The sequence below is a fragment of the Pipistrellus kuhlii genome, unplaced genomic scaffold (assembly GCF_014108245.1).
Source record: "Pipistrellus kuhlii isolate mPipKuh1 unplaced genomic scaffold, mPipKuh1.p scaffold_m20_p_30, whole genome shotgun sequence".
NCBI classification, from domain to species: Eukaryota; Metazoa; Chordata; class Mammalia; order Chiroptera; family Vespertilionidae; genus Pipistrellus; species Pipistrellus kuhlii.
The window spans coordinates 4,790,592-4,810,962 of record NW_023425530.1 but is presented as its reverse complement, the minus strand read 5'-3'; the positions used below and the strand labels follow the sequence as shown (position 1 = coordinate 4,810,962).

Sequence of the window (20,371 nt, the reverse complement as noted above, 5' to 3'; positions counted from 1 at the left end):
ACCAAGGTACATGCTCTTGACTGGAATCGAACCTGGGACCCTTGAGTCTGCAGGCCAACGCTCTAGCCACTGTGCCAAACCGGTCAGGGCAGCACTTGTCCTTAAACACACACACACCATTTTGAAATATTGAGGTAAATATTCACACAGCAAATGACTTGCTCCTTTCCTCTGAGAATAGTATTTTCCAGCACGGATGTGCCACTATTTACTGCACTAGGACCCTAGGGATCCTAGGAGACTCATGATTGTGGGGGGGGGGGCACCCACCCCAAACTCCTAGCGGGTTTAAAATTCCAGACCCCAAACAAGGACGTCAAATCCTCCAAATCCACTCTGGAGGCTGGAGAAATCATTTCTTAACTAACGGATGTTCAGCCTAGTGTTCTCATTATTCACTTAGGTTTTTTTAAAAATATATTTTTATTTTTATTGATTTTAGAAAGGAAGGTAGAGGGAGAGAGATATAAAATGCCCCCTACTGGGGACCTAGCCCACAACCTAGGCATGTGCCCTGACCAGGAATTGAACCTGGGACCCTTCAGTCCGCAGTCAGGCCAATGCTCTATCCACTGAGCCAAACCAGCCACTTAGTTTTATGTTTCAAAAAACTTAAATCACTCAGCTGGAGTGGCTCAGTAGTTGATCATAGACCTATGAACCAGGACGTCACCCATTAGATTCCAGGTCAGAGTACATGCCCGGGTTGCGGGCTCAGTCCCCAGTGGGCGATGTGCTAGAGGCAGCCAGCCCATCAATGACTCTCATCATTGACATTTCTCTCTCTTTCCCTCTCCCGTCCTATTTGAACTCAATAAAAATATTTTAAAAAGTAAATAAAAATTTAAAAACCTTAAATTCACTTACTTAAAATTTAACTTTATATAAACAGCATGAAAAAATAGCAATACCGTGTTTCCCGGAAAATAAGACATCCTCCGAAAATAAGACCTAGCGCATGGAAAGATAAGACATCCCCTGAAAATAAGACCTAGCGCAACTTTGGGAGAAAAAATTAATATAAGACACTGTCTTATTTTCGGGGAAACAGGGTAGTTAACTTCAGGTGGGCCTATCATTTCACAGGGAGGAAACGGAAGCATGGGGAGTCAGTTACCGTCCCGCCGCACGGAGCCAGGGGGCGGCAGAGCGGGGAGGGGGGGGGGCTCGGCGCCTCCAGATTGGAGGTAACTAAAACACAAAGACAAGGAAACCCCCGCTGGCTAGCTGTTTGTAGCTGGATCCTTCAGCCGCAGGGCCTAGTTACAGGGAGAAGGGCCGGTGTTGGAAAGCAGCTCCGCGCTCAGACGACGAAGCGGGGCGAGGAAGGAGAGGTGTGAAGGGGTAACGGGGACCCGCGCCGGGCAGATGCCCGCGCCTGTCCGGGCGCCAGGCCGATGCCCGCGCCTGTCCCGGCGCCCCAGGCACCTGAGGGGAGGGCGGGGGATCTCCGCTCCTTCCCTGCCGCGCCCTCTCCCCGCCTCCCTCCCGGGCGTCCTCAGTCCTGCCTCAACCCGACAGCCGCGGCGCGGCAGACCCGGAGCCGAGGTCCCCCGACAGCGGACGGGTTCCTGGGCCCCGACGGTGAAGGTTGGGTGGGAGCCGCCACCCCTCGGAGCTCGGGTGCCATCGCCGCGCCCGGAGCCGCCGCCACGTGCCGGGCATCCCCGCCCGCGGCGAGCGCTAGAGGCCTCGCGGGGGCCGAGGTGAGGCGCCCGCAGCGGCCACGGGGAGGGTGTCCGGGTGCCGGCGGGGCTCGCCCGGCCTCGAGCCGGCAACTCCCGTCCCCGCGGCGCTGACCACGCGGCGGGGTGCGCCGAGGGCTGCGGCCCCTCGCCCGCCGCCGGCCGCGGGGATGGCCATGCGCCCGGGCCGCCGCCTGGGGACGTGCAGCTCGGCAGCGGCGGCGGCGGGCGGGGGTGGGATGGGGAGGGGAGGGGAGGGGAGGAGGCGGCGGCCCGGGGCCGGCCCGGCCGCGGGGACTTTTATTCTGACACGGCCGCCGCCCGCTCTGCTTAGTCACGGTGACCGCGCGCCGCCTCCCCCCGTGCTGCGATGGAGGCGCCCGGGCCTGGGCGACGGAGGCGGAGCCCGAGCGCGGCCATGGCGGGGTGAGTGAGCGGCCTGCGCCGGGGCGGAGGGCGCGGCGGGCCGGGAGCGCCCTGCTGCCGTGCGGGGGGCCGGGAGGCGCGGCCCCGCTGACCCGGGCGCTCGGGGTCCCCGCGGCCCGGCGGCGGGCCAGGAGGGCGCGGCTCGAGTCCTCTCCTTTGGTTGGACGGCGCCGCTCGCGGGGTTGCCCGGGAGAGGCGCTCCGACCGAGGCGCGGGGACCCCGGGGCGTTGGGGGCCTTGATCTGCGCCCGGGGGTAGGCAGTCGGGAGGCCGCGATGGGGTCACTTCCTTCTCTGGGCTCTGGTGGCGGCTCCTGCGGGGCATGCGCAGTTCCTTCCCGGCCCCCTGGCCCCCCCGCATTTGTGAGGGCCCAGGGCCCGGGGGCACCGTGGACCGATGGGCCACGGACCGAGAGACAGGCCAGAGGCCTTGGCCGGGGGGCAGTGCCCGGCGGCGCCCTGGGCCCAGTGGGAACGGAAGCATGGAGGAGGTGGCCCCGCAGTCACAGTGGAGTGGGCAGCCGGCCAGCCTCAGCTTGCTGACCCCTGCGCATTGTCACGTTCCAGCTGGACGCGGGGGAGGCACAGGAGAAGGTGGTGTAACCCTGACCTACACAGGGCTCCCTGCCTTCTCAAGCGCTGGGGCTGAGGGTCAGAGCGATGGGCCACCTTCTGCAAGCCAAGCAGCTCGTTTCAGCTCTTGACAAGGCTGTAATGGAAATAAAAACAGGAGGTGAATCTGAGCTGAGCCCCAGAAAGATAAGATGGAGAACCCCGGGGAGCCTCTTGCAGGTCTCCCAAGCAGGACCTTTCAAAGCACAACTCATGCCCTGGCTTTCCAGAGTCCAGAAAACACTCCTTTATCTGTCATTATCCGTCATGTCATTCTTCCCTGATTCTCCAGGTTGTCTCTCTCATTCTGCCTTTGAGCCTTTGCATTGCTGTTCCCTCACCTGAGAAACTAACTCCCCTTTTTCCCCACCTGCTTTCATATATTCACTCTTTTTGTCTCAGCTCTAACAGAGGCCTGGACCACCAATCTAAAGTAACTGCCCCCAGGTCACACTGTCAATGCTGTTTTCATTTCCTTCATGACTCCAGTTTCTACTCAAGTCTTGTTTATTGTATTTATGGCCATTACCTCCCCAGGTGTGTCAACTCCAGCACAGTTTATGTCTGTCTTTGTCACTGCTATGTCCTCGGTGCCTAGAACAGTGCCTGACACACAGTAGCTGCTCAATAAATGTTGGTGCAATGAATGAAACAGTGAGCTGGACATGATCTAGGAAGGGAAGGGCCAATAACCCGCTGGAACAGAGTGAGCAAAGGGAAGAGGACAGGGGCTGACTGTGGAGGGCTTTGCAGGCCATTTGGTTTTACTCATGCTCTAGGGAGCTGTGGGGAGGTTATGAGCAGGGGAGGGACATCATCTGACATGTTTTAAGACGGACCTGTGGGCTGCTGAGGCTATGGGACATTTAGCAAGAACAAATGGATGCTGCTACACCTGGGCTTGTCAAGGAAAACTGGTCTAGGAGTCACTTTGTTTTTAAAAAGGAGGCCTGGCCCCAGGCCCTGCCCCCAGCCCTGTGCTCTCCCTCCTCCAGGCCCCTGAGTGTCAGTGGTGGTGTTGTCCCTTGTCACCTGGAACCCCATGCAGCCGGAACCCAGGCCTAGCGGGGCTGGGGTCCACACCCGATTTCTGCCCCTGAGGTCGCAGCGCCCTGAGGGTCCAGGGGACACAGTGATGTACGCCTCCACCGAGTGCAAGGCTGAGGTGACACCCTCCCAGCATGGCAACCGCACTTTCAGCTACACACTGGAGGACCACACCAAGCAGGCCTTCGGAATCATGAACGAGCTGCGGCTCAGCCAGCAGCTGTGCGATGTCACACTTCAGGTCAAGTACCAGGATGCACCGGCTGCACAGTTCATGGCCCACAAGGTGGTTCTGGCCTCCTCCAGCCCTGTCTTCAAGGCCATGTTCACCAATGGGCTGCGGGAGCAGGGTATGGAGGTGGTGTCCATCGAGGGCATCCATCCCAAGGTCATGGAGCGCCTCATCGAGTTTGCCTATACAGCCTCTATCTCCATGGGTGAGAAGTGCGTGCTCCATGTCATGAACGGTGCCGTCATGTACCAGATCGACAGTGTTGTCCGAGCCTGCAGTGACTTTCTGGTACAGCAGCTGGACCCCAGCAATGCCATCGGCATCGCCAACTTCGCTGAGCAGATCGGCTGTGCTGAGCTTCACCAGCGTGCCCGAGAGTACATCTACATGCACTTCGGGGAGGTGAGCGAGGGGATGGGACGTGGAGCGAGGCTTGGGGTGGTATCAGAGGGACCAGGGACCAGGGGTGGTCAATCAATCACTCTTTGCCTTGAGATATGAAGGGTGAAGGCAAGCAGCTGGAGAAGAGCGGAGCTCTGAGCTTCTAGTCTACACATCTAGGGCCACTCTGGAAACAGCTGAGGCCAGTGAGACCTTCATGGGTAGCTGGGCTCCCTGGTTTCTTGGGTCCAGAGTGGGGATAGGGTGCAGCAAACATGACAGCAGCTCAACCCTGGTGTGTGCAGAGCAGGGCACAGTCAGCAAATATTTATTGAGGACCCATGACATGCTGCTGACTGCAAATGTGACCCTTAGACGTGTTTTCTTTGGTCCACGTAGTGTCATCCCATGTTCTTGGTTTCGTTTTCATTTTTAAGTGGAGGAAGTTGTGAAAGCAGAAATAGAAAATGCTTGAGTCTTTGCTGTGGGTCAGCCTCTGTTCTAAGTGATTTCCATCCTTTAAATCACTGAATCTTCTTCTTAACTATCCCAAGAGGAAGTATGCTTTGGAGGGCTTTTCTAAAAAGTATTCAAAATCCTCCTTCAGTGGCTGGGACCAGCTGGGGTAGACACTACTTTGGTCACCATTTCTCTTCTTTCCTCTACACTGTGGGGTTGACCAGTTGTCCCAAGGATCTGGCAGTAGGCCTAGGACTCACAGCTTCCAGAAAGGCAGTCTGTGGAGAGGCTTTCCACTGCCCTGCACTGTGTTTGTTGAAGGAGCACCTGAACAGTGGTAACCTGCTGATGTGGGGTCTATTTTTATTGACCAGTGCCTGACAGGAAGGATTTGCCCAGGGCCCTGTATGTCCTAGGAGCAGCCCCATTATGAGCTACTGATATAATCCCCTTTATAGAGGAGGATAACGTAGGCATGGAATGTTTCAGATATCTGCCCAAAGTCATCTAGTTAGAAAGTAGGGAGCCAGAATTACAATTCAGGTTGCTTTCTTCAGAGCCTGCACTTTTTTTTTTTTTCTAGAATATTCTATTGCTATTATTTTTTCCTTTAAAAACATTTTTATTGATTTCTAAGCGAAAGGGAGAGGAGAGAGAGCTGGAAACATCCATGATGAGAGAATCATTGATCAGCTGCTTCCTGCATGCCCTCTACTGAGGATTGAGCCCCAAACCTGGGCATGTGTCCTTGACTGGAATTGAACCTGGGACTTTTCAGTCTGCAGGCCACTGCTCTATCCACTGAGCCAAACTGGCAAGGGCTATTTTTTCCTTTTTAGTAAATAAGCCTTTTTGAAAAAGTAATATCATTTTAAAAAAAAGGTAGCCATGGCCAGGTAGCTCAGTTGGTTAGAGCATTGTCCCCATATGCCAAGATTGTGGGTTTGATCCCTGTCAGGGCACATACAAGAACCAATCAGTGAATGAATGCATAAATAAGCCAAGCAACAAATCAATGTCTTCCTCTCTCTCTAAAAATCAATCAATAAAATTTTTTTTTTAAAGGTAATGTTCTTATAGTTCAAACAAAAAAATGATACAAAAAGATACATGGTACATTGTGTCTTTGCCCGTTTACCTGAGTACTTATATACTACCTGCCTCATTAATTCATTTAGTCCTCACAACCAATGAGTTCATACTATTCAAATTCCCACTTTACAGATGAGGACACAGATTGTCAGAGGCAGGTTGAGTCACTTGTCCGAGGTCACACTCCAGTTTGGGCATTGAGGGGAGACACAGGAGTCAGCCTGTCACACTAACACCCTTGCAGGTGGCCAAGCAAGAGGAGTTCTTCAACCTGTCCCACTGCCAACTGGTGACCCTCATCAGCCGAGATGATCTGAATGTGCGCTGCGAGTCGGAGGTCTTCCATGCCTGTATCAACTGGGTCAAGTACGACTGTGAGCACCGACGCTTCTATGTGCAGGCGCTGCTGCGGGCCGTGCGCTGCCACTCGCTGACGCCCCACTTCCTGCAGATGCAGCTGCAGAAGTGTGAGATCTTGAAGTCAGACTCCAGCTGCAAGGATTACCTGGTCAAGATCTTCCAGGAGCTCACCCTGCACAAGCCCACACAGGTGATGCCCTGCCGGGCGCCCAAGGTGGGCCGGCTCATCTACACTGCTGGTGGCTATTTCCGCCAGTCACTCAGCTACCTGGAGGCCTATAACCCCACCGATGGCACATGGCTCCGGTTGGCAGACCTGCAGGTGCCTCGGAGTGGCCTGGCAGGCTGTGTGGTGGGAGGGCTGCTGTATGCCGTGGGCGGCCGGAACAACTCGCCTGATGGCAACACCGACTCCAACGCCCTGGACTGCTACAACCCCATGACCAACCAGTGGTCACCTTGTGCCCCCATGAGTGTCCCACGCAACCGAATTGGGGTAGGGGTCATCGATGGGCACATCTATGCCGTTGGTGGCTCCCATGGATGCATCCACCACAACAGCGTGGAGAGGTGAGTAGCAGGGCCAGAAGGGGTGGGCTAAGAGGGTTCTCCAGCTCACAGGTCCCAAGCCATTGGCATTTAGGGATTCCTCCTATTGTTGAGTGCTTATCTCTACAGCCTGCTTTCAGGTAGTAGAAACCTCAAATGAAAGCTAAACTCGTGGGAGGTTGACAGTGGTGACCTTGGATGGTGTGTCTGGACCATCACAAAAACCATACAGCTCCTTTGTGCAGATGTGGAAAAGTTCCATCAGTTTGAAATTGATGTAATATGCTAATTTTGTTAAAATGTAATCCCTCACTGTTGTCAGCCCAAAACTGTTGTAATAGATGTCTGCGGTCTGGTATGTGGGAAGTGCCCTCTTAGATGTGGTGCCCTTGTGCAGTGCACAGCCTGCACTGCTGTGCATAGTGACTCTATGTTTGAGGCCAAACATACTGGACTTTTGACTTTTGCATAATTTAGTCCTCCACCTTCTCTTCTTCCTGAAGTGTGATCCAGGATATAGTTCTCACCTGGAGAACTTGTTGAACTTCCCAGCCTGCTGTTGGAGCTGTGGAGGTCTGACATTAGTGGTGGGTTTGGAGCAAGGCTGGGAAGTGGAAATTTTAAACAAATACCTCAGAGGTTTCTAATGCCTATGGTGTGCAACTAGGATGATGGGATGATGCATCACCCTTAATAGGCTATTTCTTTGGACGGAGGAAAACCGGACACTATTAATTATTCCAGGAGCACAGGCATGAACTGGAGTTGCCTAGGCCCCTCTCTGAGATCACACTTTAAGAAGAAACATCCTGAGAGGTAGCCTAATTGTTAGAATTGGGGTTCTGGTGTCCGAGAGGGCTGAGTCAGACCCCAGCTCCACTTTTTTTATGTCTCTGAGGTACCACTTAGCCCCTTAGTGCCTCCATCTTATCTTTGAAGAGAGGTGACAATTATGAGGAACCCTTGCCCACTAGACTGGGGCATTGGTGAGACAGCACACGTAAGACTCAGCACAGGGCTTGGAAGTGGTATGATGAAGCCACCAGGGTCCAGCAGGTGTGTGTGTGTGTAAATGAGCACATGACAGCTATGAACCTCAGTTTCCTTATCTGGAAATTGGAGCTACTGGTAACTTGCACCTTGGAGAACAATCGTGAGGATTAAAGAGCTAGACCTAGCAGAACATTGGGCTTTAGGAAGTGTTCCTTGGAGGACAGCTGTGACTGCTGCTGTCTTTGTTATTGTGCCCTTGCAGGTACGAGCCGGAGCGTGATGAGTGGCACTTGGTGGCCCCAATGCTGTCTCGAAGAATCGGGGTGGGAGTGGCTGTTCTCAACCGGCTGCTCTATGCCGTTGGGGGCTTTGACGGGACGAACCGCCTCAACTCAGCCGAATGTTACTATCCAGAGAGAGATGAGTGGCGAATGATCACACCCATGAATACCATCCGAAGTGGGGCAGGTGGGTGGGAGCTGAGGGGAGGGGGCCATGGAGGATCACCTTCCCAGCCGCCGGAGTGAAACTTGGCCAGGCCTGAGTGAAGCCCGTTGTTCCATTTGAATCACCCTGTGGCACACACAGGAGAGCTAGATTCTGACAGAATCCAAGTTCCTCTTTCCTGGCTTAGTTTCGGAAGGGTCCTTTGGGAGAGGGAGGAGGGAAGGGCCTCCCAAGGTGGTGGTGGCTGGGGCCCCCCAGGCCAGGCCCTGGAGTCACCCTCTCTTCGTGTTGTGGTTTAGGAGTCTGTGTCCTGCACAACTGTATTTATGCTGCTGGGGGCTACGATGGTCAGGATCAGCTGAACAGTGTGGAGTGCTACAACGTGGAGACAGAAACGTGGACTTTCGTGGCTCCCATGAAGCATCGGCGAAGTGCCCTGGGGATCACTGTGCACCAGGGGAGAATCTATGTTCTCGGTGAGGCCCAGGGGGTGGGGACCTGCGTAGAGAAGATGAATCAATGAGCCTCGTCTTTGGGGGGCTGGCTCCGGTCACATAGGAAGGCTTCTTGTGGTTTCTCCTTTTTTCCCCTTGCCCTTGGAAGCAATGACCATCTCCTCTGCTCTTCCTCAGGGGGCTACGACGGCCACACATTCCTGGACAGCGTGGAGTGTTATGACCCCGACACGGACACCTGGAGCGAGGTTACCTGCATGACATCCGGCCGGAGTGGTGTGGGCGTCGCTGTTACCATGGAGCCCTGCCGGAAGCAGATCGACCAGCAGAACTGTACCTGTTGAACCACTTTGGTTTTCTTGGGCAAAAAATGGTCCCATCAAGAATATTGTAATTTTTGTACAAAAACAGGAACAAAAGAAAAGCAACAGAGCAAATGTTTGCCCACCAGGATGCGAGGCTCGGATGCCCTAGTGTTAGAAGGACTACCTGAAAGAGAAAAGACCAGAGTGGGAACCCATGAGCCTGTCAGAAGAGTCCCAGGAATGTCCAAGAGAGTGCCTGGGGCAGGTGGTGGGATGGGGTGCCCAGAAGGCTGGGCTCCTGGGAAAGAACCTGCCATCCACTCTCCCAAGGCCTGGGTCCCACACCAGCAGACGCCACCTCCCTTTGGGGTGAAAGCAAGTCCTGAGGTCAGGCTGGTTTTTGTCCCCTGTGTCTCTGTGATTGGCTCCTAGAGGACTGGGAAGGAGCCACCTGAGGCCTTTGGGATGAGTCCCTGCAGGAGGTGGGGACCCCAAGATGCTCCTGTACATAGAAACCACTGGATATTTTTGTCCTGGACAGTCATTTTGTTGATAAATAACCCTGTAACTTTCCAATGAAAATAAAAAACAAACTAACTAGTGTCTTCTACCTGAACTCTCGGCTCAAGATCCTGAACCTGAGGACAGAAAAGACTCTTCTCCTGAAATTCACTCGAGTCTTTGATTTAGTTCCTAGATTTGAAACCAGTTTGTTATCTCTGCCCATTGCCTTTGATATGTAGGGCATCTTTCTCCCGTAGGCAAGACACACAGGGCTCACTTTATCACTTTGGGCAGCTTTGAAGACAATGACCTAATTCCTGACACATCTCCCAGGGCCCTGAGAGGTTAATTTCATATGTGCACACAGTTTCTGCTTTAAGGAAAACCATCCCCAACATGCTTTCCAAATATGGTGAAAACCTATCTGGTCATTTTAGTGCACTTAACACAGACTGAACCTTTTTCTTTTTTCTTTTCTTTTATTGAACTGCCTGTAATAAAAAAGGGGTTTGGGGGAATTTTCTTAGACGAAGGACTCAATATCCTGGTCTCTTGTACAATAAGTGTGAAGGCAGTATGTGTTCTGGATCTTCTGTCAATCAACTCTATTCATTTTGTGGGGGTGGAGAAAATAAAATGAAGTAAGGTCTCTACTATAGGCATGCCTGAGATCTCTACTATAGGCATGCCTGAGATATCGTGGGTTTGGTTCCAGACCACCACACAAAGGGAGTCACTGCTGTGCTGGTGGAGCATCCTGCCTTCAATTTGTAAAAAATAAAAAAAAATAAAAAAAAAATGCAATGCCAGGGAAGCACAATGAAGGAAGCACATTAAAACAAGGTCTGCCTATATTGGGGAACTCACAGGTTCTTCCAAGTATCTTAGAGAGGAAACATTGATTCCAGGGAAAACCTCACACCTCCCATCTGTGGCATCACTCACTTAATTCACCTGAAGGCTACATTAGTTGTGCTCAATTCTCTAGTCCTGGTCCAAGGTTTTTATGGAACAAGGAAATACATCTATGCTGGCTGCACTGAATGAATAGAGGAGGACGAGGAATTGTAAACTTAATACCTGGATAGCCTTTTAGTATTTTTAAGTGTTTAGACTCATTTGTCAAATAGTGCTTTGGGCCCTAACTGGTTTGAATCGTGGATAGAGCTTTGGCCTGCGGATTGAAGGATCCCAGATTTGATTTCTCACTGGGGATGTGCCAGCAACCAAGGTACATGCTTTGAACTAGGAAGCATAGCCTATATACTTTACAGATGAGAAACAGGTTTGGAGAAGTGACTTGCCCAAGGTCACATGACCACTAAGTGGTGGAGTTCAGATTCGACCTGTGAGTACACTAAAGCAGCCATTCTCAGCCACAACACACCCTACCACTGTGCTTGTGAGAATGGATACTAAAGAGCTCCCATTGGGTCAATGTGCATAGTAGTGAAAGTTCCAAAAAACAGTGATCTAGAGATTTACATATAATGCAGTTGCTAGAAGCCATGCCACTTACCCCAGAGTTGAGTTTCCTTTCAGAGAGATTAGATCCCAGGTCTTGAGGTCAGGTTTAGCTGATTTTGTAAAGCAATTTTTGTATCAGCAGTTAGGTGAAGTTTCTTATCTGCAAAAATGGTACTTTGACACCTACTGTGTACTAATTTATGAGAACAACTGGACCAACAAAGGTATTTACATTCATTTCCCAAATCCCCAAACAACTTTAAAATAAAAATCCTTACCCTCCCAGACAGTGAACAAGCCCCAAATGACCCCTGCTCTCATGGTAATAACAGCTTAGCAGGGGAATAGGGTAACCAATTCATCTCCGCTTGCCTGCATTTTCCCAGTTTGGACACCGAAAGTCTGGCATCCTAGAGATCTCTCTGTCTCTCTGTCTCAGGTAAACTGGGACCATTGGTCACTCTCAAGGAAAGCCAGATGCTGAAGCAGTATTACAAACATGCTGACTGACAAACAGATGAGGGCACAACTTTACTAGATACTGCTAGATTGCCCTCCAAAGTGGCTGTAACAAATCATATTCCCGATACATTCTAGAAGTTCCTTACACATTTGTACACAAATTTATGACTTTTCTTTGATGGGTCTTCCATTTTAAGAAAGACTTATGGTTTTTGACATTTCCATTTGTTAAGTTACTGTATCCTGCCCATAAATTAATTGTTCTGCATAAGTTAATCAGGATTGGTTTTTATTGGTTCTGTTAGAACCAAGAATCCCAACTAATAGAGACATCAGGAAATTAAAAAAAAATATTTTCTTCTTCAAATATGTTTGTTTTGTTTTTGCATTATTTAAAAATCCATCTGGAGCCGAAACTGGTTTGGCTCAGTGGATAGAGCGTGGGCATGCGGACTGAAGGGTCCCGGGTTCGATTCCAGTCAAGGGCCTTGGTTGCAGGCACATCCCCAGTAGGGGGTGTGCAAGAGGCAGCTGATCTATGCTTCTCTCTCATCGGTGTTTCTCTCTCTCTCTCCCTTTCTCCCTGTAAAAAAATCAATAAAATATATATTAAAAAATAAAAAAATAAAATAAAAATCCATCTGGAATTTATTGATATGTATGATAAGAAGTAGGAAGATAACCTGGCCGGAGTGGCTCACCGGAGTGGTGACCTATGAGTCAGGAGATCATGTTTGATTCCTGGTCAAGGCACATGCCTGGGTTGTGGGCTCCATCCCCAGTGTGGGGCATGCAGGAGGCAGCCAATCAATGATTCTCTCTCATCATTGATGTTTCTATCTCTCTATCCTTCCCCCTTCTTCTCTGAAATCAATAAAAATATATTTAAAAAAGAAGTAGGAAGATAATTTTATAAGGATAGCTGATTGCTGCCAAATCATATATTTTCAAATCCTTTCTTGACTAATTCATTTTCTACCTATAGTTTTCAGATGCTATTCCTTTTTTATTCTAAATTTCCATATATGCATGGGACTCTTTATTCTGTTTCTTTGACTTTTTATTCTGTTTTGTTGACCTAAATACCCATTTTTAACACCAATTTGTTTTAGTTATTAGTTTTATAACCTGTCTTAATATCAGATAGAACAAGTATTTCCCTTCCATTTTTCTTTCTTTAAAAAAATAACAGTGTGGGCTATTATTGCATATTTATTCTTCTCTATGAAGAATGAAGTTCCATGGAAAACAAAGTTTGTATTGGATTGCATTAAAGTGACTGAGTTGGGGAGACAGAATATTTTTAGAATATTAGATCTCTCCATTTATGAATTTAGTATACTTGTCTGTTTAGTGAAGTCTTCTTTGCTCTTCTCAGGAAACTTTTGTAAGATCTCCACAAAGAGCTTGCAATGTGTTTGCTCATGGAAATTTTATAAAGTTTTGCTGCTATTATCATGGGCTCTTTATTCCTGGATCCTTTTAAATTGGTATTTGTCATGTATATGAAAGTTATTGATATAGATATGTTGCTCTTCTACAGACCTCATTGCTGAATTCCCTTATTAATTCTAGTTTGGATTCTTTTTAGTAGATAATAAAATCACAAGCAAATAATGATAGTATAATGTCATTTTCCAATAGTTACCCACTTGTTTTTTCTTGTCTTACTAGTAGCTAAAACCCACTGTAATGTTGATTAATGGTGGAAATAGTGGGTATAGTTGTCTTATTCCTTTTAAAAATATTTTTATTGATTTTAGAGAGGAAAGGAGAGGGAGAGAGGAATAGAAGCAGCAATGATGAGAGAGAATCATTGATTGGCTGCCTCCTGCATGTACCCTACTGGGGAAATAGCTGACAACACTGACCAGAAATTGAACCATGTCTTCCTGGTTTCTAGGTCAATGCTCAACCACTGAGCCACACCAGCCAGGCTATAGTTGTTTTATTCCTAACTATAAGGCAACAATAAAACTGATGGTTGCCAAAAGATTTTCTGTAATCTATGCCTTAAGTTTTGCTGAAAACTTTATCAAGTTCAGGAAGCTCCCTTCAATACCTAATATTTATTTATTTATTTATTTATTTATTTATTATTTACACCTAATTTTTAAAAATCTTAAATGGGTGTTGAATTTTTCAGAGGTCTATTATTCAGTAGGTAAGTGCCAAAGAACTGAATTTCTAACAAGTTTCCAGTTGATGCTGATGCCACTTGTTCAGGGAACACACTTCGAGACATATGTGTAGAACAAGAACAATAGGTTAAAGGGAAATTCCCAGAAACATTTAAAGAGCAGATGGGAGTAAGAAAAAAACCAATAGAAACATAACAGCAGCAGAAAATTATGAGAACTAAAAAAAGGTAGTGTCACAGAAGCCAAGTAGAGAAAATGTTGAGCACAAAATGTTTTAAGGAACAACATTATTAAGTGAAAAAAGGTTCAGAAAAATAGACATATTCAAATGCCCAGTGGATTTGGTGATTGGGAAGTAACCGTACTGAGAATCATTTTGGAAAAATAGTGAAGGTAAAATAATAGATTCCTTCGATAAATATTGAGTGCCTCCTTAAAAAAGGCAGCGTTGCCAAGGAGACAACACTGAGTCAGTGAAAGAAGCTGAGGAAGGGAACATGTCATTTGAGACATTTGTGTGAGGCAGAGAAAGATCAGATGATAGCTGGAGCGGAACAAAGGGTTCATGGGGGGTTTGGAATACAGAAGACACCATATTTATAAGCTGAGGGGAAGTTCCAGTATACAGAGATAATAAAGGTGAAGATGAAAGATAGGATGGACTCATGGTGACTCTGATCAAGTAACTCCCTACATTCAATTAACTGGATGTTGTCTAAGGTAACTTTCAATTCTGTGAAAGGTACTGTAGTTCTGGATGTACAGAATCCCTCGCTTATATGATACATTGAACCTTTGTATCAGTGAATATCTTCTCCCTTGAGAGTGTATTCTGTTTTTAAATTATAAATGTTAGTGGACATATATATTACAGAAGATAGAATTTAAGAAAAAAAAAATACAGTAGAGTCTACCGACAAGGGTTGAGATCCATATCTAACACTTAGTGCAAATCTCTGTGCCTCACTTTCCTCATCTGTAAAATGGTGATAATAGTACGTAGTACCTGGAAAATACAGTAAAAACACAATAAATGTAGTGTTATTGACTAGGAATGAGGTAAGAACTGAGAACATGAGATTAATCTGATTTATCAAGATTGTTAAAGTGAGAATGATAAATGATAACATTTAATGTCCTCAGAGTCCTTTACCTGTCATCACTGGTGGGAAATTAGTACTTCCTGTCTTATTTTTATGATGGCTTTGAGCTCCCTGTGGCCTTCGAGCTAATACAAGAAGGTAGGTCTAAAAGGAGTGTAGCACCCTCTGTGGGCCTCTGTATGAAAAGAGGAACTATTTCCAGAGAGTTTAGAAAAGGAACAAGATTGAATGGATCCTCAGGGTGTAGAATGCCCTTGACCTTGACTTGTTATTTTTTAAATTATCATTCTTCAAAACTTCTGGGAAAACTATATTTTTTAAATAAATCAAATACAACTGCTGCAAATGTATCCCAGAAGCTCCCTATTTAAAAGACTTCTCCTGAGAGAGCTTCAGCACCACATCCACACCTCAGCTTTGTAACTTTGATTTTATTGTGCCACAGTTTAAGCATGGCATCCAGGAATACTTCCCAGACTACATATCCCAGAACCCCGTGGGGTTTAATAAGTTGATCTAAACAACTTTGGTGGTAAATTGGAAACACAGCAGCCTGATGCTGACTTCGGCTACCTCTTTGCCTTCACTTGCTCTCAGCTTTAGGGTCAAGAAAGATTAAATGCATTAGCCAAGGAGATAGTAAATCCATTGTGAGTCTCAGTTCTTGCACATGGGGTCCCTGTCAACTCTGAGCTGTGCTTTCCTCTTACTTATCATAGTTCACCCTCCCTGTCCCAGACCCTCTAGGCTAGGGTTGTCGAACTCAATCAGAGAAGGGGCCAAAATCTAAAATCCAGCCTAAATCTCGGGCCGAATGGTTTACTGAACAGTCATAAATTGTCATTGTGATGGAAACGCAGCAGAGTGCAGTGATGACAGCGCGGTGCGGGCCACATTGCAAGGCCTGGCGGGACGGATTTGGCCCGCGGGCCTTGTGTTTGACACATGTGCTCTAGGCCCTAGGGATTCACCTAGAGTCTAGGGATTCACCAAGTGAAGAGTAGGGCAGGTACAACAGATACTTCAGTGCCTACCATGTTCCAGGCACAGTGTAGAGACAATTGGTGGCGAAGACATGGCTTCTGCCCTCCTGCAGCCTACAGCCAACGAGGGAGAGAGACAGATATTTGCTTGATTGTTCATTAACATACAACCAGAAAGCCTGAGAAGTCATGATGTATTTGTCTGCTTTGTATTCATCATTACCCTTCTGTTTTTCTGCCTTGTTCACCATTTTATTTATGGGCGCACGATAAGAGCTTCACATGTATTTGAATGTTAATGATTTACAAGACACATTTTCGTGCCTGAATGGAATTGGCCAAATCTTCTGGATGTTTTTCCGAGGCTGTGGATTCCCCGTTCTGTGCAGGAGTAAGACACTCAGCCATTTGGATTTCAGTTCAACACAAGAAAGCCCTTTGACTTCCTTCTGTTACCATCTCTTGAAACTTCATGAAACAAAGTAATCCCTGTTTCAGGTGACAGTTCCTCACATTTTCAATTGTTGAATAAGTTACCTGATGTCAAAAACTGAGAAGTACTTGATAAATAGTTTAGGGCAGCTTTAGATCCTTCCTGCAGCTTCCATTTTTAGGACAAACAGCCCCAGTTCCTTAAATGATTTCTCCTGTAACATAGTGAGTTTCTTCATAAGCTGGTTTCACTCCCGCCCCAGACCCCCGCCGGCCAGAGGGTGGTCTGAGTCTCGCCTTCCCTTCTCCCCAACTGGGGAAGGGGGCGCAGGAGGGGGCTTTTCATATGTATGGGAACCACTGAGCCTTTTTGCACGGGTGCATTTCAAATTGGAAGGGAGGAAGGGGACACCTGCACATGTGTCAAACACAAGGCCCGCGGGCCAAATCCGTCCCGCAAGGCCTTGCAATGTGGCCCGCACCGCGCTGTCATCACTGCACTCCGCTGCGTTTCCATCACAATGACAGTTTATGACTGTTCAGTAAACCATTCGGCCAGCGATTTAGGCTGGATTTTAGATTTTGGCCCCTTCTCTGATTGAGTTCGACACCCCTACCAGAGCAAAGGGGGATAATGGGTCCGCTCAGGGAGTGAGGATGGCAATGACAGGAAACCATCAGGAAAGGGGGAGAGGGGCAGAGTCAGGCCACTTTCCAGGAAGCAGGAGCCATACCGGGGACCTTTGAGGAAGCGGGTATGACCTGGGGTCCCCGTAGGAAGGGATAAAGTCACGGGAGGGGACCCCTCAGGAAGAGGGGGTGGGCCCAGTCTCCCTCAGGAAGGATTCTGGGGCCCCATCAGGAAGGGGACTGAGACCAGGTCCTGTCCACACCGAAGGAAGTGGGGACGACTCTGACGTCACTCTCAGGAGGAAGAGCCGATGCTCGGGTTCACCCCGGCAGGGAGAGAGGACGCCGGGGTCCTTCCTGGGAAAGGTGGGCGTCTCAGGGGTCACTCTCAGGAAAAAGGGGCGGCGTCCGGTGTCACCCTCAAGAAAGGGGGGGGAATGACGCCAGGGTACTCTCAGGACAGGGGTGACGCTGGGGTTCCTCTAAGAAAGTGGAGCCGACGTTGTGGCCACTCTCCGGAAGGGAGTGACCCCTGACACAGGTCCCCTCACCCGCCTCAGGGGCCGCCTCACCTGCTTCGGGCCGCGTCCTTCCTCCCGCCGAGCCCTCGGGCTCTGAAGGCGAAGCGGCCCGCCCCTCGCGGGCCAGCCAATCGCTTCGCGGGAAAATCTCCCGCCTGCCCTCGCCACGCCTCCTTCCCGGTCTGCGCGTGCGTGACTTTCCGTCCCGCTGTAGTCCCTCAGCGCTCCTCTAGGGGCGCTCGGGGACTCGCGCTCCCGCAGATCGGGTGCCCTGTCTATGACCCATTTTATAACACTGTCCTCTACTTTATAGGCTCTTGTGAGAATTAAGCGCAATACATAAAACAAACAGTGCTCGGCGGCACGTAGTAATCGCCTAGAAAACCTGGGCTGTTATTATTCGCATTTTACAACAAGGGAAACTGAGGTACAGAGCCGGTAAGTAACCTGCTCAGACTAACCCAATCATTAACTGGCAGAGTGGGAACTAGAACCCCAGCAAGCTGAATCCAGAGCCTGCGTGCGCTTATCTACCATGCCTTTGTGGTTCCCAGATATCAACGACCAGCTTTTATTTCTTCTGATTATGGAATAACTTTCCCCTTGATTATAAAAGTACTTAAAATATGCTCACTGCTAAGATTACAGAACAGAAAACACAGATCTCTTTTAATCCTACCATTGTCCAACTGTTAATATTTTTTAAAATATATATTTTATTGATTTTTTTACAGAGAGGAAGAGAGAGGGATAGAGAGTTAGAAACATCCAGGAGGATGTGCCTGCAACCAAGGTACATGTGCCCACAACCAAGGTACATGCCCTTGACTGGAATCGAACCTGGGACCTTTCAGCCTGCAGGCCAATGCTCTATCCACTGAGCCAAACCGGTTTTGGCCAACTGTTTATATTTTGATGGGCAAGCTGCACATATTTTATATATAGGATCATATATAATGCAGAATGTTTTGAAACCTGCCCTTCTTACCTTAAACATCTTGTCATTTCAATGTAGACTCACCTTATTGTAGGCTGTTTTTTCCATTGCTTTTTAGAGGGAGTGGAATGAAGGGAGGGAAGAAGAGAGAAAGTGGGAGAGAAAGAGAGAGAGAGAGAGAGGGAGAGAGAGAGAGAGAAACATTGATGTGAGAGACATATCAATTAGTTGCCTCCTGATTGGGGATCGAACCTGCAACCCAGGTATGTGCCCTTGACTGGGAATCTAACCATGACCCTTCCGGGACAGGCTGACGACACGCTAACTACTGAGAAACACAGGCCAGTACTCACTTTATTGTTCTTAATGGCTGCATATTATTCCATTGTGCCAGCAAAGCACAATTTAATGACTCCCTAGGTTGGACATCTGGGTCTTTAATAATTCTTTAATCTTCTGACCTACACCAGAGTGGGCCTTTTGTACCTGCATCTTATAGTTTTCATCCAACTGTTTCTTTAGGATAAGTACTTTTAAAACTGCAATGGTCGGGCCAAAATGCATGCACAGTTATTACGTTTTTGATAAATATCAACAGATCACTCCTGGGAAGTTCTGTGTGTCAACTTTCATGAGCACTAACAAGCTATAAAAATGCTTTGCCCACCCCAGAATGGTTTATACATTCATTATTTTGCCAGTAGATACAAAAGGAAAACAGTGCTTCTCATTTCTACTTCCCTGTGGTTTAATGCTGTGAAAGAGGGAAAAATATTACCCACATCTCAGGATTTTGTGTGTGTGAAATAAAATAGCGGTAATAATATAAAAGTATCAGGCAGCTATCATTATGGAAGAGGCACCAGGTAAAGTGAGATCCTGGCCTTATTTCCCAGAATTTCCCCAACATGGTGAAATCCTTTCTTGGCCTCAGTTTCCTCTCCTGCAAAATAGAGCCTATGATAGTACATACCTCGAGGATCGCTGGAGAGTGAACAAGATAATGAGACCAGAGCCTGGAAAGGCTGGGAGAGGCGGAGCTGTTTGCCTAAGACTCTGTAGCATGCAAGGGGCCGATGTCAACTTCAGAGAATAAACTGGCCCCACCCCTTCTCCAGGTTACCCAGCCCTATTCAGATTACAAGGCCTCCCTGCCCTTGGCCATCATTGCCTGAGGAAAGCTGAACTCCCCATCAGGAGGATTTCACAGAGCCAGTGATGGTCACATGCCACTTCTGCCCTTTGACCCACATTCTCAGCCTGTCAACTTTGTCCCAACACTGAAGACATTGGGGACATCACACCTGACCTTTTACACTGGGGGAAACTGAGGCCTGGAGTAAGAAGGCTAACCCGGGCCCACCTGGCCATCGCCTGCAATCTGGGGGGGAGTATGGTTACCTCCTGACCCCCACCCTGATACCCTTTCCCCGACTCTGCCTCCCTTTGAAACACCCTTGGGGAAAGAGCTGGTTCTCCTCTCTGCCTCTTGCACAGAGTTCAGATTCTCTGGAAACTTCTAGCTAGTTTTCCAGGGTTACTTCTCTTCTCTGGGTCCAGGCTGCCTCCACTCCTCTGGGCCAGGATATCTACTGTGAATCTTTTTATTTTTTATTTTTTAAATAATATATTTTATTGATTTTTTAAAGAGAGGAAGAGAGAGGGATAGTTAGAAACGTAGATGCGCTGAGACCAGTTTGGCTCAGTGGATAGAGCATCGGCTTGGGGACTGAAGGGGCCCGGGTTTGATTCCGGTCAAGGGCATGTACCTTGGTTGTGGGCATATCCCCGGTGGGGGGTGTGCAGGAGGCAGCTGATCGATGACTCTCTCTCATTGATGTTTCTGGCTCTCTATCTCTCTCCCTTCCTCTCTGTACAAAATCAATAAAATATACTTAAAAAAAAGAAAAGAAACATAGATGCGAGAGAAACATCGACCAGCTGCCTCTTGCACACCGCCTACTGGGGATATGCCCGCAACCAGGGTACATGCCCTTGACCGGAATCAAAGCTGGGACCTTTTAGTCCATCCACTGAGCCAAACCAGTTTCGGCTCTACTGTGAATCTTTAAACCACAGTCAAGCATACACAAACCTAGATGCACTAAATCCTCTCCATCCCTCTCAGACTTAAGTCCCAGAACTGTGC

At 48.5% G+C, this 20,371-nt stretch overlaps 1 protein-coding gene across 3 annotated transcripts; it reads left to right on the top strand.

Moving 5' to 3' along the window:
* Window positions 1-1,572: 1,572 nt before the first annotated feature.
* KEAP1 (kelch like ECH associated protein 1) lies at window positions 1,573-9,652 on the top strand. 3 transcript variants are annotated; one of them, XM_036459578.2, is made up of 6 exons: window positions 1,573-1,706; window positions 3,718-4,403; window positions 6,178-6,863; window positions 8,098-8,303; window positions 8,582-8,758; window positions 8,915-9,652. In XM_036459578.2, the coding sequence occupies exons 2-6, from the start codon at window positions 3,765-3,767 to the stop codon at window positions 9,079-9,081; spliced, it is 1,875 nt and encodes a 624-aa protein (XP_036315471.1). In that variant the 5' UTR covers window positions 1,573-1,706; window positions 3,718-3,764; the 3' UTR covers window positions 9,082-9,652. The 3 variants fall into 3 exon arrangements, with proteins under 3 accessions (XP_036315471.1, XP_036315470.1, XP_036315472.1); XM_036459577.2 differs by lacking the exon at window positions 1,573-1,706 and adding an exon at window positions 2,014-2,111; XM_036459579.2 differs by lacking the exons at window positions 1,573-1,706; window positions 8,098-8,303 and having other exon boundaries at window positions 2,386-4,403.
* Window positions 9,653-20,371: the final 10,719 nt, after the last annotated feature.